The sequence below is a fragment of the Dermacentor andersoni genome, chromosome 8 (genome assembly GCF_023375885.2).
Source record: "Dermacentor andersoni chromosome 8, qqDerAnde1_hic_scaffold, whole genome shotgun sequence".
NCBI classification, from domain to species: domain Eukaryota; kingdom Metazoa; phylum Arthropoda; class Arachnida; order Ixodida; family Ixodidae; genus Dermacentor; species Dermacentor andersoni.
In genome coordinates this window covers 19,371,495-19,391,779 of record NC_092821.1, presented here as the reverse complement: position 1 = coordinate 19,391,779, position 20,285 = coordinate 19,371,495, and the positions used below count along the sequence as shown (strand labels likewise).

The 20,285-nt window shown below is 49.9% G+C and overlaps 1 protein-coding gene across 3 annotated transcripts in view; it reads right to left on the bottom strand.

Moving 5' to 3' along the window:
* dachs (unconventional myosin-IXb-like dachs) overlaps positions 1-20,285 on the bottom strand; it is a 205,287-nt gene that overhangs the window by 29,892 nt on the left and 155,110 nt on the right. For all 3 annotated transcript variants that reach the window (XM_050174498.3, XM_055068261.2, XM_050174497.3), the window contains 7 exons: positions 13,786-13,860; positions 13,204-13,288; positions 11,959-12,065; positions 11,134-11,379; positions 10,283-10,430; positions 9,534-9,676; positions 1,104-1,277 (listed from right to left, as the gene is read on the bottom strand). In XM_050174498.3, the coding sequence (XP_050030455.2) occupies positions 1,104-1,277; positions 9,534-9,676; positions 10,283-10,430; positions 11,134-11,379; positions 11,959-12,065; positions 13,204-13,288; positions 13,786-13,860 (978 nt within the window). The remainder of the gene's footprint in view (positions 1-1,103; positions 1,278-9,533; positions 9,677-10,282; positions 10,431-11,133; positions 11,380-11,958; positions 12,066-13,203; positions 13,289-13,785; positions 13,861-20,285) is intronic.

The following is a 20,285-nucleotide window of genomic DNA, read 5'->3' as shown; positions in this document are numbered from 1 at the left end:
GCTATCGCTATCACTTTCTGGCGAAACTGCGCCTTTTTTTATCCCTGTAGCGGCTGCCCAAGAAACTCACGAGTTCGAAATGCGGTTTGTCGGCGAAAAGCTACACATTCAGTATGATCTCAGCCCACAGAAACGTACTACACCTGTTCTCTGTGCCTCGGCGCTCCGAAACATCATTCCCGACAAGTTGGCCTCAGCCATGACGTCACGGAAATGAGCGAACGTAATTGGCTGGCGCATTTATACAAACTATCTTTGAAATGAACAGCGCTGTTTCTGACGCTGCCTTTCTGGGTTGCCGCCAAGTATAGATATGGTCTCGTGGGTAGTACGGCATTACAGGGCGTCGTTCACGGTAGTTGCCCCAGCTGACTGGCCATGTGAGTGGCAAGAGACTGAAAGGATAGTTGCCACAGGTATACACCTCTACTGACGCGCGGTCGCGAAATGTAACGACGTGCTAGATTTGCGCAGGACATAGCTAGGCGGTGAGTGTGTTACAGCTCGCTGCTGACGCAATTTTTCATGACATCTGCAGCACAGCGTCTTGTCACTAATAGAGAACTATTCCGTTTTTAGGCATGCCGTTTTTAACACCATTTTTAACCAGCGTTAATATTGTTGTGGAGGGAATATATTTGAAATTTTGCCCTGTAGCAGCAGCCCGTTGTCTTTAGGACCTTTTAATTAAAGAATAACTTCGAGGAACATAATGACAAACAAAATACAACGATTCGCTGTCGGACGAACTCAATGTCGCCAGTTCGTAAAATACTCCACGTAATAACGAAGATCAGAATCGCGGAGCTGCAAGAAACGGGGCAGACATCATAGCGCGGTGCGTTGAATATTTTTAAGCGTCATGGGTATGACCAGAGTCCCTAAAATGTAAGGACTGTGGTATGACCCACGCTTTTTAGTAAAAACCATTAAACAGTGAATTTCCTTTTTTGAATTTAAACACTCACATTCAAAAGAAAAGCGCATGTTTACATACAGAAGGAATAGCGTCTAACTAAAAAGAAAAGAGAGAAAGAAAGAAAAAAGAGACCTAGGAAGATGTCCCGGTCCCGGAACAATTAAACACGTGAGCTGTGACGTACCAGCGAGGAGATGAGGTCGATGCAGGGCACGTTGTCGGCGTACTCGATCTCGAGGTCGGCCAGGACGCCTTCCTCGCGACAGGCCTCCATGCTGCTCTTGAACACGTGGGTGTTGTAGAAGTGCTGCATCGTCTCGGCGCACAGGTTGATGCACAGGTGCTCCAGCTGGCTCAGCTGCATGCGCCGAACAGCCAAGCACGACGAAGCGTCTTTTTTTTTTTTAAGATATACGCTGGTGGCAGATGCTCACCGTACCAGCGTAATTTGCGTACATTTACGGGGACAATAAATACAAACGCTAAAACATTTTTAAACGGTACCCATTTTCTTTCTTTTGTTTTCTTTTCTAAATTTAGCGCACTAACCACGACACTGACGACGTCGTTGTCACATCGCGAACTTTTGCAGTGGTTTCGCATGTTTCAGTCTTTTTCTCTTGCAAGAAAAGCTCCAAAATATGCTGAAGCAAGGTTTTGGGTACGGGCTAGTTGGTATTCCATGGTATCAATCGACACTTACAGCTCATACATAGAAGAGGGACAAAAAAGGACGAAGACAAGCGCTGCCTTCTCCGTCGTCCTTGTCTTCGTCGTCCTTTCTTGTCCCCCGTCTATATATGCGCTGTAAGTGACGATTGGTTCCAAAATATGCCAAGATTGATTTTTTTTTTTTTGACGTTAGGGAACAATGCATTTTCGGGAGTAAGGAATTAACTGCACCGTGGTAGACACAGACAAAATCTATGACGTCGTGAAAAGTGATGCGTTGCAACTAGTCTTTCGCTTCTGCGTCCTTCCTTACACACAGATGGTTACATGAATACCCACCTATTTGAAATCACAAAATTGTTTTCCGCTGAATTAGCTTGAAGCGACTTGGCTTCCTGGTTGCGGTCGCGAGTAATCCTCACCAAGAACAGGCGGAAGCCGTTGGCACAGGAACGAAGCGTTATACAGCAATTCAACTTTCAGAACAAGAACCACGCGACATTAGAAGTAACCTCGACGAATGCCGTTCCACAGACTGGGCAATCTCCTCAAGCACTGCGCAGTTAACCTTGCCCCCAGCGGGGCTCAGGGTGCTCGGCGCACCAACGCGCCACGCTGGCCCGAAGCGCACCCTTGAGTTCCGCCAACTTACCTAGCCTTGGCGGCACATGCTCCAAGTCGCGCAAATCACCACGTGACCATTTTGCCACAGTAACAGCTGTTGCGACGTGTAGTGGTGGCCGCTTACCAATTGTTGCGGCGAGAAGGGATATCGGGAATCCCCACAAGCTTAGTTTTTCTTATTTACGTCCCTACAAAGTCCAACCGGGGAAGCGGCAGCATATAGGTGGGCGACCGCTCCCTCCCTATTATTGCGATAGCAATTATATGGACACTCTAGGCACATTTGTGCCGTCACCGTCGCCATGACGTTCCACATGAGTGAAATCGCGTGAGGGTGAGCCGGCGAACGCGATTCCATTTCGCGTGCGCGAGGTAGGAACGCGGCCCGGATGCGTGCCCCGTCCAATGGCGCACGAGGCATGGAGGTCAGGCGAGGGAGAAGTGAGTGTGTGATTGTGAAGAGGAAGAGGCGCTATTTTCTGCCGCCCTTTAGGGAGCAGGGGCGTTCTTCTCCGGCGGCTGCTAGGGTGCCTCGTCTTCAAAGCGATCTGCCATGTTTCCAGAGCGCGCGTAGTGCCGGTAGCTTCGAATGCGCTGTGCTTTCGACGTTTCGTTCGCGCTGAAGTGATATATGCATGAAGGTCAATTCGCCTTGCTGCTGCCGCGATTCCTCCCTACGGTATTTTCACAGCGAGTTTCCGCGCTCATCAAGCGAGATGTGTTCATGTTTACCTGTGCGCGCGTGACACCGTGCTGGTTAATTTAGTTAAAACACGTTGACGGGCTAGTTGGTTTGAATAGAATTCGCGGAACTGCGAATTTTTTACAGCAGCGCTGCCAGGTCCGCAGGGGGTGTTATTAGGCTCTTAATATGGGATGTTCATATTGTTATGTGGTGTGTAGAAGGCGTTTATTTTAGAGAGCAGCAGGGCAATTGGGTGCTGGTACTGTACGTCGTCCTTCTCTTCCTCGCTGCCCTCTTAATGTTGTTGCTGCTGCTCCACTACCTTTGATGCACTGTAACATGGCTCCTCTCGCAGACGAAGCCCTCCGGCCGAGAAGTCAGTGGGGTTTTCGTTGAGTAAACGGCTTCAGGCGGGCGACATGCGTGATGTCGGTCTTGGATGACCGTCTTCCACTGGGAGTGAGGCGCGCAATTCTATAATTCACCTCGCTGAGACGCTCAAGCACACTGAACTGTCCAACATAGTCGGCGAGCAGTTTTTGACACAGACCGCTGTCACGGCTTGTCACCCGTTCGCCGTCGGCGTGAACTCGTCGACGGGGTATACAAGCCGGTTGGTCTTTCCGTACTCAAGCGAACACAGCGAAGGAGTCAGAGTAAGCAGAAGGGGAGAAAAAAAATATTTATCTACTGACAATGACACAAAGATTAAAAGAAACGAAAAACACACAAGAACACTAACACACATGCACTTAATCTAGATCAATGATGAATAAAAGAGCAATACAACGATCAGTTAACAGTAGACATAGAAATTAACACTACACAAAACAAACTTGACGGTGGTCAACTAAACAGAGTTCAAAAGAAAATAAATTATGGAATACGCATGGCCGGGTAGCAGCAGCAAGTCCATAAAGCATGGAGTCGACGGCAGAGCTTTCCCGAAGAAGGCTGGCAAGCCGATCTCGTTGCGGTGGATGCGATTGCTGGGCTGGGTTTCCGGGGAGTCTAGGTCTGACGTCTTCCCTCGAGCAGGCTGAGATAACTTGAGGGGAACTACCGTGAGCTTCGTTGCAAACGTTGGTTTATCGTCTCTTACGCCAACTAGTAACTCGCAGTTCAGACGCGGCTAGGCGGCCCAGGCAATACTGGACGGCGCTAGGTCTTTGACGCTTCTCAGCAGATTGTAGGCTCCGCTTCTAGAATCCACACTAGGTCACCCGGATCGTAAGTGACTTGCCAGTGTCGACTATCGTATCGGGATTTGTACTGCTTTTGTGAAGCTAGAGTACGCAATCGAGCGAGGCGCCGAGCCTCCTCCGCTCGGCAGAGGGTTTCCGCGATACTATAGCGTCCTCTCGATTACCAAAAAAAAAAGTGTTCAATGTGCACCTAGGCGGGCGAGCGTAAAGAAGGAAAAACGGACAGTATTCAGTGGTTTCATGTTGCGCGGTGTTGTATGCGTAAGTGACGAACGGCAATACTTCGTCCCAATTCTTGTGGTCCGAGCTTACGTACATGGAAATCATGTTCACAAGTGTTCTGTTCGAACGTTCTGTCAGACCATTGGCCTGCGGGTGATAAGGCGTTGAGTGTCGCAGTGGGAGGCGCACAAACGTACAACATTTTCAACATCAGCTGTGAATTGACGGCCACAGTCACTAATGATCACTCAAGGGGGACCATGACGAAGTATACTGCAATGCAGCATAAACTTTGAAACCCCGCCTGCAGTTGCAGAGGGTAGTGCTGCCGTCTCGCGGAACCAAGTCAGGTAGTCGGCACATACTATGATCCAGCGGTTGCCTTTGGAAGAACGTAGGAACGGTCCTATGAGGTCGATGCCTACTTGCTCAAAGGGGGAATTGGGTGGCACCACAGGCTGCGAGAAACCGATTGGAGCTACAGAAGGTCACTTGTGACTTTGACACTCGGCGCAAGTGGCTACGTATGTCTCCGTTGTCTTGCGCATTTGAGGCCAATAAAATCTTTCTTTGGCACGATGGACTGTCCGCGCGGACCCTAAATGACCTGAAGTTGGATCATCATGCACGTCGCGCAAAACAAAAGAGCGGATGGCTTCCGGCACCACCAGAAGAAACCGTGCACCTGTCGCGGAGAAATTCTTCTTATACAGAAGTCCATCCCGAACGCAAAAACTACATGATGTCGACTCTTTCGCGGCGGAGAAAAGTGGCTCTAAACTCGGATCATCCCGTTGCTCTCTTGCGAGGGTGTGGCATGTAGGAAATCACGGTGTACGGATGCGATGAGGTGGTCAAAACTGTCGGCGTCGCATTCTGTTGTACTAAGAGGCATCTGGGAAAGACAATCGTCATCAGCATGTCGTCGACCGCTCTTGTAGGATGCAGTGAAGCTGTACTCTTGCAGACGCAGGGTCCATCGTGCAAGGCGTCCAGATGGATCGCGAAGATTCACGAGTCAACGCAAAGGATGATGATCGGTGACGATCGTAAAGTGACACCCATACAGGTACGATCGAAATTGCTGCACCGCAAAAATAACACCAATACATTCCTGCTCAGTCACCGTGTAAGTTACGCTCCGGTTTGCTTAATGACCGACTTGCGTAGGCAATGACGTGTTCTTTGTCATCCAAGCGTTGAACCAGAACAGCACAAAGACCTACACTACTCGCATCTGTGTGGACTTCTGTTGGTGCGGAAGGATTGAAGTGTCGGAGGATCGGTGGCGACGTCAGCAGAAACTTCAGCTGTCGAAAGGAAGCAGAACAATCAGGCGTCCACTCGAAAGCGGCGTTCTTGTGCAGGAGGCTTGTCAAGGGATAAGCGACGTCAGAAAATCAAGGAATGAACCACTTAAAATAGGAGCAGAGACCTAGAAAGCTGCGAAATTATTTTACAGACTGAGGTGGTTCAAATGTTTCAACAGCCCCTGTCTTCGCAGGGTCAGGCTTGACGCCGTCTTTGTCCACGAGATGTCCCAACACCAAGGCTTGGCGCTCACCAAAATGGCACTTTTTAGAGTTGCGCACTAGACAAGCCTTCTGTATGCAGCTGAGGACAATGCCGAGACGCGTGTTGTGCTCGTGAAATGTGCGCCCGAAGATAATAACATCGTCGAGGCAGCACAGGCATATCTCCCACTTTAAACCTCGCAGACTAGTATCCATGAATCGTTCAAAGGTGGCGGTTGCGTTGCGCAAGCCGAACGGCATGACATTCAATTCAAAAAGTCCATCGGGTGTTACGAACGCTATTTTTTTCTTTATCCTCAGCATGCATCGGGATTTGCCAGTAGCCAGACCTCAAGTCTACAGAAGAGAAGTAAGAAGCCGAATAAGCATCATCTATACGCGGAAGTGGGTAGACATCTTTCTTGGTAACCTTGTTTAGCCCCCGATAATCACCACATATTCTCCAACTGCTATCTTTCCTTTTCACGAGAATGACAGGTGCAGCCCAGGGACTTGCGAACTTCTAAGTTATCCCTTTGCGCAGCATTTGCTGAACTTGCTCGCCACTTGCGCTCAGTCGGGCATACTCTGTACGGCTTCTGTCGTATAGGGTGCGCTGATCCGGTATTTATACGATGGAGTATTCGAGACATCGGCATTTGGGACGTCTTGTCAATCTGTGAAAAGTCAAACACTTGCGAATGCTTGGATAGAACATCCAATAACGTGTAGCGCTCACTCGTGCTGAGTGACTTGCTCACCATCCGAAGTAGTTTCGAGTCCGATGGGCGGGGATGGAGGGACTTGTCTGCAGCTTCAATCACAGCCAGGAACGCCGGTGTCTCTACTCCGAAGATAGCGAGCCTCATGCCAGAAGGGAGAAGTATGGGCTGGGCCGCGTAGTTCATTGCCCATAATCCAGAGTGTCCTTCAGCTACCAACACTAAACAATGCGGAACCAGAACGTTCTTCTTTGCACAGGCCGAATGAATGAATTGCGGCATCAAATGTGGCGGGGTCGGTACCAAAGCAAACGACTAAAACGCATACCGCGCATAGTGGGGGAATGAGGATATTCTCAAAAACACAAAAGACACTGTCTTGGCGTAGCGAGTTCTCCATAAGTCCTGTCATAACCTCGTGTTGTACCGGTAGCTCCCCACTTCGACAGTCAACGGTGCACCACACTCCTGCAAAAAAATCTATGCCTAAAATAACATCGTGCGTGGATCGAGGAACAACGGCGAATTCAGTGGAAATACTTTCCCACACAAACACATATCCGCAGTACATACGCCGACCGGGCACAACGTGTCACCACTAACACTACGAAACGAAGAAATATTGTTCCAAGAAAACATCACTTTTTGTCCCAGTCGGGCTTTAAAATTCACACTCATCACGGGAATTGTTGCCCCAGTATCAACAATAGCCATTGTAGGTATATCGTGCACTAGCACGTGAACTTTGTTCATCAGCATAAAAACTGGCGGAGAAACGTCGGTTGACAGCGACCGGTATCCAGCGACCTCACCCCCATCGACCGCACTACCTAGTTTTCCGGTGGTGGGGATAGTAGGCGACGTCGCGGCGATGGAGACCGCGGAGCACGTGGAGCAGGCGGTGGCGTTAAGAGGAAGCTTTAGCTCGGGTGCTCCTATGAAAATACATGCTATGCTCCAATACATGTAAAAGGAGAACTCGTTTTTCTCGGCAACCACTGCACCAAATTTGACGAGGTTTGTTGCATTTAAAAGCACAAGATCTAGTGAATGCTGGTTTCGAATTCTTGATCTAGTTGTCAATTGTTTATTAAAAATTGGCAAAAATCAAAAATTTTCGGAGAACGAAACTATCAAGTTTACAACTCTGTAACTCAGCAAGGAAAAATGATAGCACAATTCTGTGAATTGCATCTCATAGTACATTTAAAGCAGACAAAATTGTTATGTTACACTAAAATCTGCAAAAATTCAGCAATATGGGAATAGAGCTTTTGCAGAACCCTTGTACACAACGTAAGAAATTCACGTAATATATAAACTTACATATACAATTTCTTCCGCTTTGCGAGATCTAAAGGATGTCGTTTACAGAACTGCAATATCTGTTCCTGATGCCGAGTTATGAGTTTGTAAACTTTGTGATTCTATTTTTTTCGTACTTTCGAATTTTGAACATTCTTGTAATGAAATTCAGGCCCCAAATCGAAATTATGCTTCCAACAGTCACTAGAATTTACCTTTCTCTCTCAGTTGCGAAAAATTTCATCACGATCGGTCTAGGGGTTATCTCAGAAAAGTGTTTTCGCGTTTTACATGTATTTGAATAGGCCGCGTCGGAGCTGGGCTCGAGCTAAAGCTTCCTCTTAAGCTGCGATCGGAGGCTGGTGATGGGTTCCGCAAGCTACCTTGACAAAGTCAATGATTGGTTGGCGGGCGTGGAGGCCATGACGTGGAATAGGGTCGATAATTCGACTGGTACGTCGCTCGTGGAGGTTCATCTCGGAGAGGTCGGCGACGGTCGCAAGACCTGGCGATGTGGCCAGGAACACCGCAACTATACCACATACGAGGAGGGCGAAGTTCACGGTACTGCTCAAAGCCTTCATTTCCGCCAGCGAGCATGGGGTATCTGTCATGATCGTCGGTATTCTCTGTACCCTGAATAAGTGGTGCGGTACCGCTGCGCCGGTTAAGAAGTGCGGCGCTTCTGCTCGTTGGTGAAGCGAGGCCGGCTCGTAGGTTTAGACGGAAGCACAGCTCTATAATTGTCCACGTTCACTGCATTAACAGAGAATTACCACGAAGCAGGTGGTAGTCCAAGCTCGTTGCCTCGAGAGTCGCCGCTACCACAACGGCCGATTTCGTGGCACCGGGAGGAGCTCTTCCCGGACTATCTCTCGTATCGCCGACGACAGATCGGATGGTGTGCTCGCGTCAACGCAGGCCAATGTCGGCACATTAGCCAAACAGCCAAATTTCGGTGCCACGCCACGCATCTTCAGTGCTTCAAACGTACGGCAATGTTGGATTACGTCGGCCACAGATGTCAAGTTTTCCTTGGCTATCAAGAACTGGTATACATCTTCAGCTATGCCCTTAAGCAGATGACCCACCTTATCTTCATCGGACATACTAGAATCCACGAGTCTAAAGAGTTTGAGGACCTCTTCCTCATCGCTGGTGCCCGCGTGTCTTTCAGAAAGTACTACACCGTTCGCGTCGCGCATACATGCAATCAGATTACACAAGGTTCAGTGACTAGAGACAGCGGATAGAACCATCGAAAACATTCCCTAAGCTTCCGATACATGCAGGCGCGTCCCGCGCTGAGCGATAACATTTGTTAGACGGTGAAAAGCGCTCACCCGAAAAAGATAAACAAGTCCACGTGTCAATATAGCAGGAGTGTGTAATTGGGGAGACTATGCAAATTTCGAGAGGCGTTGTGGCTCCGCCACACCTCTCGAGCGGCGCTGGTGCGTTTCTGAAGATTCTATACCCTCATACGTTCAGGCAGAACAGTGCGATTACGGCATGACAGCTACAATGTCACCCGTGTGCCCTAAGTATAAAACGTATTTCATTTAGTGAACGTGCTACAGAAGGAGCGTCTCCCTACACTCCAGGGCGTTGAAAAGCAGTGGAAGTGTAAAATAATTCGTAAAATCCTAACGCGGCGAAGCTTACCTTGACGTCCTCGAAACCGAACATGTCGAGGATGCCGATGAATCCGTCCGTAGCGTGACGCACTGCCGAGTTGAGCACGCTCATCGACTTGGACGACTTGGCGCCGCTCGAGCCGATCGTCGACGCGTGCTGGCTACCGGTGTCTGTGAAGGCAAGACGAGCGGCAATCGCTGCGCGTTAGTCTCGAGCCAACGATGCATGTACTCTCCAAAGAGAAAAAGGCGTTTACTGAGGCTTAGAGACTTGACGTCATCAACAGCGATCGAACGAGGGATGTCTTCTCCTCGAACCAACGTTCCGTCAAGGGGACCTGTCTTCTACAAGTAGTTGTTGTTGACGCGCTTGTTCTTACCAGCCGCAGTGGCTCAGTGGACATCTCGTCGGGCTGCTGAGCACAGGGTGGTGTGTCCCATTACCAGCAGCGGCGGCCGCATTCCGATGAAGGCGGAATGCAAGAACGCTCGCTTACCGTGCTTTGGGTGCACGTTGAAGAACCCCCCCAGTGGTCACAATTAATCCAATGCCCTCCACTATGGCGTCCCTCATAACCCACTGTGCAGCTTCGGTACGTCGAATCCTTCAATTTTTTGTTTTATTTGTTGTTGCATGAAGTGGTTGTTGTCCTGACCAAGACAAATCCTCTTGTCGGAACGCTGGCTCGAACTTCCACTATTCGACCACTGTCGATCGCGTGCCTTCGAGCCTTCCTCAAAGAGATTACAGCGAAGTGCGAGACAGCGTTAACGTACCCGTGTGGTTGTGGACCGACTCGTTAGAGTCCGAGCTGAGCGTTCCCGAGGTGGATCCCATGCGCTTGAGGCTGTTGGCACGCCGCACGATGGTAGCCACGGTGCGGCAGTACAGGGCCTTGGCCAGTGCGTCGCGAACCTGGCTCGCCTGAGAACCGAGCGTGTAGAAGGAAACGTCATTAGGCTGAGTCGGGAACTGCTAGACCTGATGCTTGCGCTGAGCCAGCAATGTGGCTACACGATGAGCGTTAGCGGTGCGCGCTTAACGAAGAAATTGAAAATCGGCATTTCAAACTTATAGCTCACCTCGTGCATCAAAGGCACTACTTCGTGTTGCGTAGTCGGTAAGTTGTGCGATAAGGTTAGAGAAGAGAAGAACTTGTAATTTCATATTTTTACTGATCGTGAATCTTTTATGCTCTTAAGTTATGCTATCATCATCATTATGCTATTTCACGTCCCCTCCTGGCCTCCCGGCGATGTCTACTAATTCCTGTTTACTGACTACATGCTAATATTATGGTTGCTAATATTCTAATCTGATCTCATCATCTAATCATCTGCTTCACTAGACTGTGTTTTGCTTCCCTTGGTACCCATTCTTCAACTTCAGTAGTGCACAGGTTACATTCGTTATCTGAATGACCTGCCACAAACAATTTCTTTCGCTCAATTTCAACTAGAATATCGGCTTCGGGTTTCCTAGCACTGTTCGTAGTGCGACTGGATGGTGCAAAAACTGGCGCGTTCCAAAGCTTGGAACCCACTTTTGTACAAAACCAGCTGCTAACAAGTCCGCCCCGCCGGCTAATCCTCGGCAAACTACCGCTACGGAGGCCGCGGGGACTGACCGTGCCGGAGTCCGAGGCGGTCTTGACGAGCTGACCGCGCACAGACCGCGTCCGCGACGTCAGTCCCTGGAAGAGCGCCCCGCTGGCGACGCCGAGCAGAGAGGCGACCGCCTTGACCTCGCCGCCCTTGGGCTCCAGCTGGTGGTGGTGGTCCGAGTCCGAGAACTGCACGTTGCCCAGCAGCAGCACGGCCGCCAGCACGCGGACCACATCCAGGAACGGGATGCCCAGAACCGACAGGCACGTCTGCGCGTTGTGAAGCGCTTACTCGTCTGCTGCTGCTGCGACGTTTCCTCGAGCACAGCACTAATTCGGAAAGGATCGAAGGGTTTACAGGAAGACAAAGGAAGCCTCCGGTGAAGGCCAGCATTTCGAAAAGCGAACTTGTCTTCGTCATGGCACCCTGGCGAAGACACGTCCCTTGGTCGAAACTTTTGTTCCAGTCTGGGCATACCTTGTTCAACCATTTTGACATGTTCCAGCATGTGTCGATTCGATAAGGGTTGAAAGCTGACCTTGTAGGTACATTGCGACTTTGGAACAGCGCTATAATGACGGAACAAGACAGACAACGGGTATGCTGTCCTGTCGCGTAGCGCTGTTGCAAAAGTCTCAATGTGTAGATTTGCCGTCATTCATCGCAAGTGATGATGGGCATCTCAACAAGTGCAATGCAGAATGGTTACTTTGGAAATTATGAAAATATTGCGTTTAGAGACTCGCAGTGGAGGACTAGGCAAGCTAATTGGATACCCAGAATTTGAACACAACCCAGAAGGTGAACGATAACGCAAGCGAGCGCGCGTTCCGCCTGGTGTCTCTCACCTTCCAGGCTTCAAAGCGCGTCGCGTCCTGCGCCTCGTTCTGGCTGACGTCACCGCGGCTCAGGTAGCGCAGGTTCTGCACCGAGTACCCGTCCAGGTGCAACTTGCCTGCAGTGAGGCACGTGAAAGACGGGTAGGCGACAGTGAATGGGGGAATCTTGTACGAACCTCTCCGCAGTGTATTCCTAAGCAGTATACAGGCTTACACCAGAAGACGAAAATGACCACGACGAGCACGGTAGGAAAGCAAAAGCACAAGGCGAGGCAACAATGAAAAATTTACCCAAGGAGCTGCACAATGTATTCTACAGGAATACGAACGATTCTGGCACTTCTTTTCCACAAGAAAGGTCAGTGCTTGCAGTCTTAAACCAGTGGCCACTCAAGACCGTCGATCCGTCCCAAGACCGTCGATCCGTTGTGATTAATAAAACAGGTTCATCATCGGCTGCGAATCGTGGTGAATTCGAGGGCGGTACCAAGTGCAAAGAGCGTTGGGAACGACACGATATTATTAAGGGTTAGCATCAAATGAGTTCCCCTGCGGAAGAATGGCGGTCGGGTTGTACATGACTTCCTTTTCATTATTCAAATGACCGTGTAGTTTGCTAACAAACAATACGGTTATCTAGCCTCAACAAATCGATGTCATGGTGTTATAAACTGGGGGGCGCTGCGGGTACTGCATTTTCAAAGCGGTATATAGCACCCAATGCGCTTACGCTTGTGTTGTTTCCTAATTTCCAGAAGCTTCATTCCCAGCAGTGGCGGCGCATTCACTCTTTCTACACGCTAACCTATCAAATCGAGTGGACGTTTTTTTCTGTGGTGACCTTAAAAGAGAAACTCAAGTGCGACCCACGAAGAACGGAAAGTTTGCTTCTGCTAGCTGTTAGTCATGATCATTATCATACAGCAAGACAGAGCCCCCCCCCCCCCCCCCCAGCTAACTCCAATTGACACGTGCCGTCTCTAAATCACTACAGAGTCTTTCCACAAATGTGCCAGACCCGAGACCCTATTGCGAGGTCACCGCTAGTCAGGACAAATGGATTTACCTTCCTTGGTGGCTTTTTCTGCCCCGACGTGGTGATGATTAATACCTCCAGCACGTTTTAAACAGGCACGTCGACAGACCCAATAACCATGCTGACGCTCCCCCCCCCCCCTATAAAAAAAAAGAAAACAAAAGAAAGAAAACGCAGAGGGTCGAGTCGCGAACGTCGCGCAGAGCGCCGACACGTACCCCTCTCCTCCTGGTTGAGGCCGGCGAGCATCTGGTAGAAGATGTGGTAGTTCTTCTCGTTGGGAAGCGGCCGCACCACCCGCGTCTGCGGTTACAGAGATCACGCGAGTAACTGTTACTGTTATTCTTATTTAGTTTGAAAACGTGTGTATACACTTGAAAAACTGCAAAAGAAAAGAAGAAGCAGGCTGGCAACTGCCACCGGAAAGGGCATACAGCCTCCTTGCTCTTCAGAAAAGAGGGATGCAGAAACATGGAAAGGAAACATAGGAAGAAGAGAATAAGGAAAGGGGAAGCCAAGAACAATAAGGCAAATCTCAAATAACAAGGCGCAACAATGACACAAATAGAACACGACCATTCACTGCTGTTCCCACTGCTACAGAAGAATGTGAAAAAAAAATACAAGAAATAGTGTCCGGAGTCTCGTCACCTCGAAAACACATACAGATGACCTACAAACGAGAAGCGAGGTAGAGAAGCGAGGTAGAGAAGCGAGAGAGAATATACACAGGATGTATAATGCTCTCAGATACGCGATGCTTGCGGACACGAGCTAAGCGACGCATTATATATACCCACCTGATCTAGGAAGTAGCAATGAATCTTGGTCCTGTACAGGGCACCGTCGGTCACTTGCACCTCGATGAAGTGACCCTGCACAAGGTGCAAACATCAAACCGACATCAAGCACGTAAACTCAGGGACTGCACACTGAAAACGCTCCAGTTTTTATTTTCTTTGTGAGCACTGATAACGCCTGCGCAATAAACACAAAGTGAGCCCGCTTATATACGCAGTTGACCCTTCGACAGCAGGTTCTACAGGTAGCCTGTTTGAAAGCAAGTATTGTCCAAAGCACGCAGTTCGATTGGAACGTGCGTCATTACCAATACAGATCCTTGGTGCACAAAGGTAAAAAAAAAATTGGAGGACGCTTAAGCTTCGCCTTTAAGAGTGGAACGCGAGAGCATTCAAAGATCCCTGACTGATTCTTAAGCTTACCGGCAACTGCACCGTATGTAACCGTAATGTTTATACCGGGAAACGCTCGCGGCGAACGCTATGCACGAAGACAGGCTTTCTGGCAGAAACGCAGCCTCTTGCATGGGCCGCGATGCGACGGAGGCGTGCGCCATCTGGAAGTGCTTCAAGGAAGCGGGCGCGCCGCTCCGTGGACTTCGAGATATTTACGCGCCGGCGAGCGCAAATGGCGGACGCCGTCTCCGGTCTATGTATTGTAGAAACGCTGGAAACGGGTTTGAGTTTTCGCTCAACAGAGTTATGTTTTCTCCTATACTCAAATTAGAATCTGAGAGCTGTATACAATGTCTGTAGGTTGTGTGTAAGTCGTACTTCACGATTTTTCGCCGTATTTTAGCTTGAGAAATTCAATTAGTTCAGTCAATTCCTTGCGTCGCATTTAAGGCCTGGGTATGGGTCGGTCGAAAATGTTTTTGCCGAAAAGACGTCCGACGTCACGGGACGCCAACACCGAATTTTGTGCGTTCCATGGGTCTATGTGGTTATATGACAGTGAGGACTCGGACAATACTTTGAAAACGTGCCGTGTGTACAACGCTTCGTTTTTTTTTTTGCATATGTTATCGTCCTGGTGGAATTGTGCCGTGATTGTGACGCCGTGTTTATATCGTCTCTTGTTGAAATAAACAAACGCGGCACGGGCTCCTTAACGCTATCGCGTTACAATTCGGTCATGCATCCGTGCTGACGCCGGTAGTTTTGTCAGAAGTGGTTCGCTGCTTCGCATCTAGTGTGCAACGCTGTTGATAGCATGTTCGCAGGACAGGTTTATGGAACCTGATTACGCTGTTAGAGATTTGTTACAGGTCGCTGTACTGAAGTGAACGGGCGAGTAAACCAGAAACACTACGGACATTTCTGCACATTAATCCGCCGGTACGCACAAATAAGGTATCAATGCAACGCGAGTCGCGAGCTGGAACACGTACCTGAGTAAACAAAGGGGAAGAGACGCGATCGAATTGTTTTGCGACGAAGGGACTAACGGAAGCTCGGAAGCCAGCATGGTACGTTCAAGAATTAATTACTTAAGCCGGCGCAGAAATACACTAAGCCAGGATACAGTCCACAACGAACACCTGCGCGTCTCGGGACAGGACGCTGGCTGGTTGCATTTGATGAGTTATGGTGGTTACTCAATTTTGATGACCAACGCCGGACACAACAAGACCACCAATTTTAGCCGGCCTATCTTTGTTACGTACTGTCCATTTTTATTTTTCTCGTTCTTTTCTGTTTTTTGCTGTAGCGGCCAATTTTTCGGTTTATAAGTACTGTTTGCCTAAAGGAAAAGGAGCAGCGGGCGTCACCCTATAGGGTGACGCCCGCTGTTCCGTTGGCATCAAGCTTGATGCTAGGCTAGCTCTCCAGCATACACATAAAAAAAAGAAGACACTCTTCCTACTAATTATTAGACAAAATTTGGGGATGGAAAAGACGCGAAAAGATGAAAAAGGAGCGATGGGACAAGAAAGTGCGTCACTCACAATTATAAATTTATTCAGACAAGCAGGCCCAACTTTTTAAGGATGGTACCAGCGTGCGCAGACAGACTATTGATAGCAGTGGAACATGAATAGGCAAATGCACACTTATCGTAGCACACACGCTAATACTTGTTGTTCACTGCTTGCTCAGAACCGCATCGCTGATGCAAATATCTCCTCTGCTGGCGATGTAATATGCCTACGCTACCTCACGCGCCAAGGCATCTTTGTTTTTGCCGAGGATGCGGATATTAGAAATATTATAAATATTATTATATTAGAAATACTCGGCTCTGACGCGCAGGAACCGCGATGCATAGGGCAAATGTGGAGCGAGATGGCGAGGTATCCGAGTTGGTTAGTGTTCATTTTGAATGTGTGACACAGGGCAAACTAACCGTGTCCAAAGCAAAATCGACGACGCGGGGCTGTCTCTCAAATGCTTTTTGAAAGAAAATATCACGCACATATAAAGAAAATAATGGTGGAAAACAAGAAAAAGCAGAAACCGCACATACGTGTATAGGACACAGGGCAAACACGAATGACGCAGTAAAATGCCACAGTCAAGATAGACGCAAGTGTAGTGAAATTCTTTTCGTGAAAAATCAGCGACGGTTCACTTATGCATGAGTCATCCCGATTCTCATGTTGTGAGCTTTGGCTTTCTATCGTGTCAAGTGGCTTGGATGCTTGCAGATTATAGCTGTATTTTGCTTTTCTGTTTTTTAGGGGGCAACTCAGCCACATCGCCCCAAACCCCTTCAGAGGTAGTTAATTCATGCTAAGTCGAACATTAACGCATTGCTTCTTTTGTCAAATGTCGAGCAATTGAAAGGCAGTCCTACTTCGATGTGTGTGTGTGTGTGTGTGTGTGTGCGTGCGTGCGTGCGTGCGTGCGTGTGTGTGTGCGTGTGTGCGCGTGTGTGTGTGTGTTTGTGTGTGTGCGTGTGTGTGTGTGTGTGTGCGTGTGTGTGTGTGTGTGTGTGTGTGTGTGTGTGTGTGTGTGTGTGTGTGTGTGTGTGTGTGTGTGTGTGTGTGTGTGTGTGTGTGTGTGTGTGTGTGTGTGTGTGTGTGTGTGTGTGTGTGTGTGTGTGTGTGTGTGTGTGTTGTATAATGAAGAAGAACGCGTGGACGTAGGCAGCAGGATTGCCAACAGCATCGCGTGCAGCAGAGACTGTGCTCGGTGAAGCGCTCTACCCGTCATCGGCCCGTCGTGTAGTAAGACTCCTTTATAATTGGTGGAGGTCCTGGGTACGTTTCACCTGTACCATCCTGGAACTCCGCACTCGGACGCTACCTTCCGCCATGCCAGACGCCGACCAGCAGACGCTCCCATCGCCGCCTGTTCTCTGCGCTGGCGCTATTCGCCAGCGGGATCCTACCATATTCAGCGGGACGGACGACAACGACGTTGAAGATTGGCTTGCGTCCTACGAGCGGGTGAGCGCTTATAACAAATGGGATGGCTCGACCAAGCTAACAAACGTCGTTTTCTATCTCGCGGGCGTGACCAACCTCTGGTTCAAGAACCATGAGGCGGATTTCCGTACGTGGTCTACGTTCAAGGCGGATTTTTTTAACCGTCTCGCCGTCCGCAAACTCCGAGCCGAGCAGCGTTTGCACACTCGCGCACAGGACACGGGTGAGAAACATTCACCAGTTACATAGAGGATGTCGATCTATGTAAACGCGCCAATGCCACCATGTCGGAAGCGGACCGGATTAAGCACATCGTGAAAGGAATTGATGATGATGCTTCGCAAATGCTACTGGCCAAGAACCCGAACACTGTTGCCGACGTTATCACCCTCTGTCAGAGCTACGACGAGCTAAGCAAACAGCGAGCTTTGAAGAGGCCTACTCCTACAACCGATGCGTCGATCTCCAGCCTGGCCATTGGTTCCGACCAGGCGTCGTTGATCACGCAGATCAAGGCCTTTGTCCGCGAAGAAGTCGCACGACGGCTGTCCCTGGTACCCTTCACCCAGATGCCTGCTATAGTCCTTTGCCAGTTGCTCTGCGCAACGTCATTCAAGGAGAAGTCGCTCACGGACTACCGGAGCTGCCGCAAGAGGCTCCTCCGCAGCCTCTTGCGGCTGCTCCGCTAACTTATGCTGCGGTAGCTGCCAGACCGCACGTTCTTCTTCACTATATATATATATATATATATATATATATATATATATATATATATATATATATATGTATGTATGTATGCACTTTTCGTACACTGCAGCGACGACCACTGAAATAGCTAAGTAGTGTAACAGCAATATAGTAAACAGATCACCGCTAAGAGGAAACGGCCCACCCAGGTGACAGGCCTGGTCACCAACAGGCGCTGTGGCAGGAATCGAGCCCTCCTGTCGCCATCTGTGTGTGCGGTGGAGAAATGGGAGGTGCGCAGACCTTTCACGAGTCTCGGGAAGGGCCCTCGCGATGGCACTGTTTAGCAATCCGCCGAGATTGCGCGGACGCCCGTCGGGCTCTTTGATGGGAGGCCTCTGCGGTCAAGTTGGCGCAACTCCGAGAGGCGCCCTCATCTCGCCAAACGAGATGGGGCCACGCTTTGGCGCGTCAATCACGGCCGTCACGGTCTCCGCGGGAGACAGCCGGCCTGATAAGAGATAGGCCAAGCTGCGAAAGAAAGCAGCAAAGCTCGCAAGTTCAGGCGTGCTGCCGCGCCAGCAAGCGGACGTGCAATGAGGCTCTCGTGCCTGCGACGCCGACAGCTTCCGGATCATCCGCCCGAGCGCGCAGCGGAGGCCGTCACGTGTCGCTCGACGTGTGGACAATGGTGGAGGGCAGCGCTGCAACACCATGGCTGGAGAAAGGCACGGCAGCTCGCATGGCCGCCGAGTCAACCAGCACGACCAGGAGGGCATCAACATGTAGGGATCGTCGGTTCGGCACGCGGTCAGAAGGTTCTTCTCAGTTCGTTTCGTCACTATTCGCTTTCACAGCGTAAAGCAGTGACGCCCTAGGGAGCCGAGTATCAGCGCGACGCAGTTGCGTAAAACTGAACCAGTTAAAACAATAGAAGGGTACACGCAGATGATGGAGGCTCTCCTGTTCCACCACCGTTGATCACTTAACGATTGAGCATTACACGTGTCGTCGTTGTGCCGCTGTCTCCGTAACGACGTTATCGTCTTTGTTGTGTCGTTGCTGTCGTCCTCTGAGCTCGTGGCTCATACCTCGACTCACAATTGCTTACGCACTGTTCGCAACGCGCGCACGTATTGCAATGCGTCTCCTGTATCCGTGTCCGCGGGAGCTACGTGGCATGACGACATGGGCCTTATGTTAAATTAAATTCGGGGGTTTTACGTGCCAAAAAACACGATCTGTTTATGAGGCACGGCGTAGTCGGGGACTCAGGACAGACCACGCGGGGGTTTTTGCGACTGGCCCCCATCGAAATGCGGCCGCCGCGGCTGAGAATAGATCCCGCGCCCTCAGGCTTGGCAGCGCAACGCCAAGGCCACTACGCCACCACTGCGGGTCAAGGGGCTTCCACGCACGAACGGGGCTTACATTACGTAAAAGGCTGTGAACAAACGCCGGGGGCTTCCTGCGTGCCTTCAAGAACTGGCTGTAGACCTCAGTGGCTGCCGAAGCACGCGGCAACGCGACAATACCTACTATGGGGCATTGACCGATAATAACCATTGCCAGGTCGTCGTCGTGCCGTCGTCTCTTGCCGTTCGGCTGGTGCACACGAACGCGTTACAGAAAACGTAAGCCACCAGTATTGGGTTGTCTTGAGCAAAAGTGCGGAATATATGTTCACGCGTAAATCAAAGAGAGAGAGAGAGAGCTATACACCATACAGAGTTTCTCAAAAATGCGGCACAGCAATGTGACCCACCCAGAACGACCACCCAGCCTGCACACTGGAGAACAACACTGATTTGATCGATTGATTCATTGATTAATTGAAGCGCTACAAGCTGACGGTTCGCGTAGCGTGAGCTTGCTCTGTCTGGAGCTTCCCCTCAAGTGTCCCATCACAGCGAAATCGAGTTGTACATACTACTACGCGTTGCAACAGCTATGCGTGTCCTTGTACACCGTCGCACGCGATGTGCAGAGCTCACACCATCATCGCAGGCCTTGGAAATCGGACAGCTCACGTCACGATTGTGGCCTCGCACCCCATACATTAAAACGAGAAGCGGTATCCTCGTCAAGTTCCCATTTACCACACAGCGCGCTTTGCAAAGGACACACGAGCCAGTTAGCCCATAACGCCAAGGCTCTGAGAACGAAATTTTTTTTAAATACTTAGCGGCACTGCCAAGCTGCTCTGTTATCTGACACGTTTTAATTTTCGAGAGGGCTTTCGTAGCATTTAACGTGCTAAACGACGGCAGTGGCCATTTCCTAGGTATACTTGATTGTGGCGCGAAATACCTTTCATGGAAAAGGGAGAGAAAGAAAGGCGACAGTGAAGTGCCAATCAGGTGCCACAATCAAGTATACCTAGTAAATCTAAGCACCAACTTGCCCAAGAAGTCCTTTTGGAGAAGTGGCCATAGACACGCT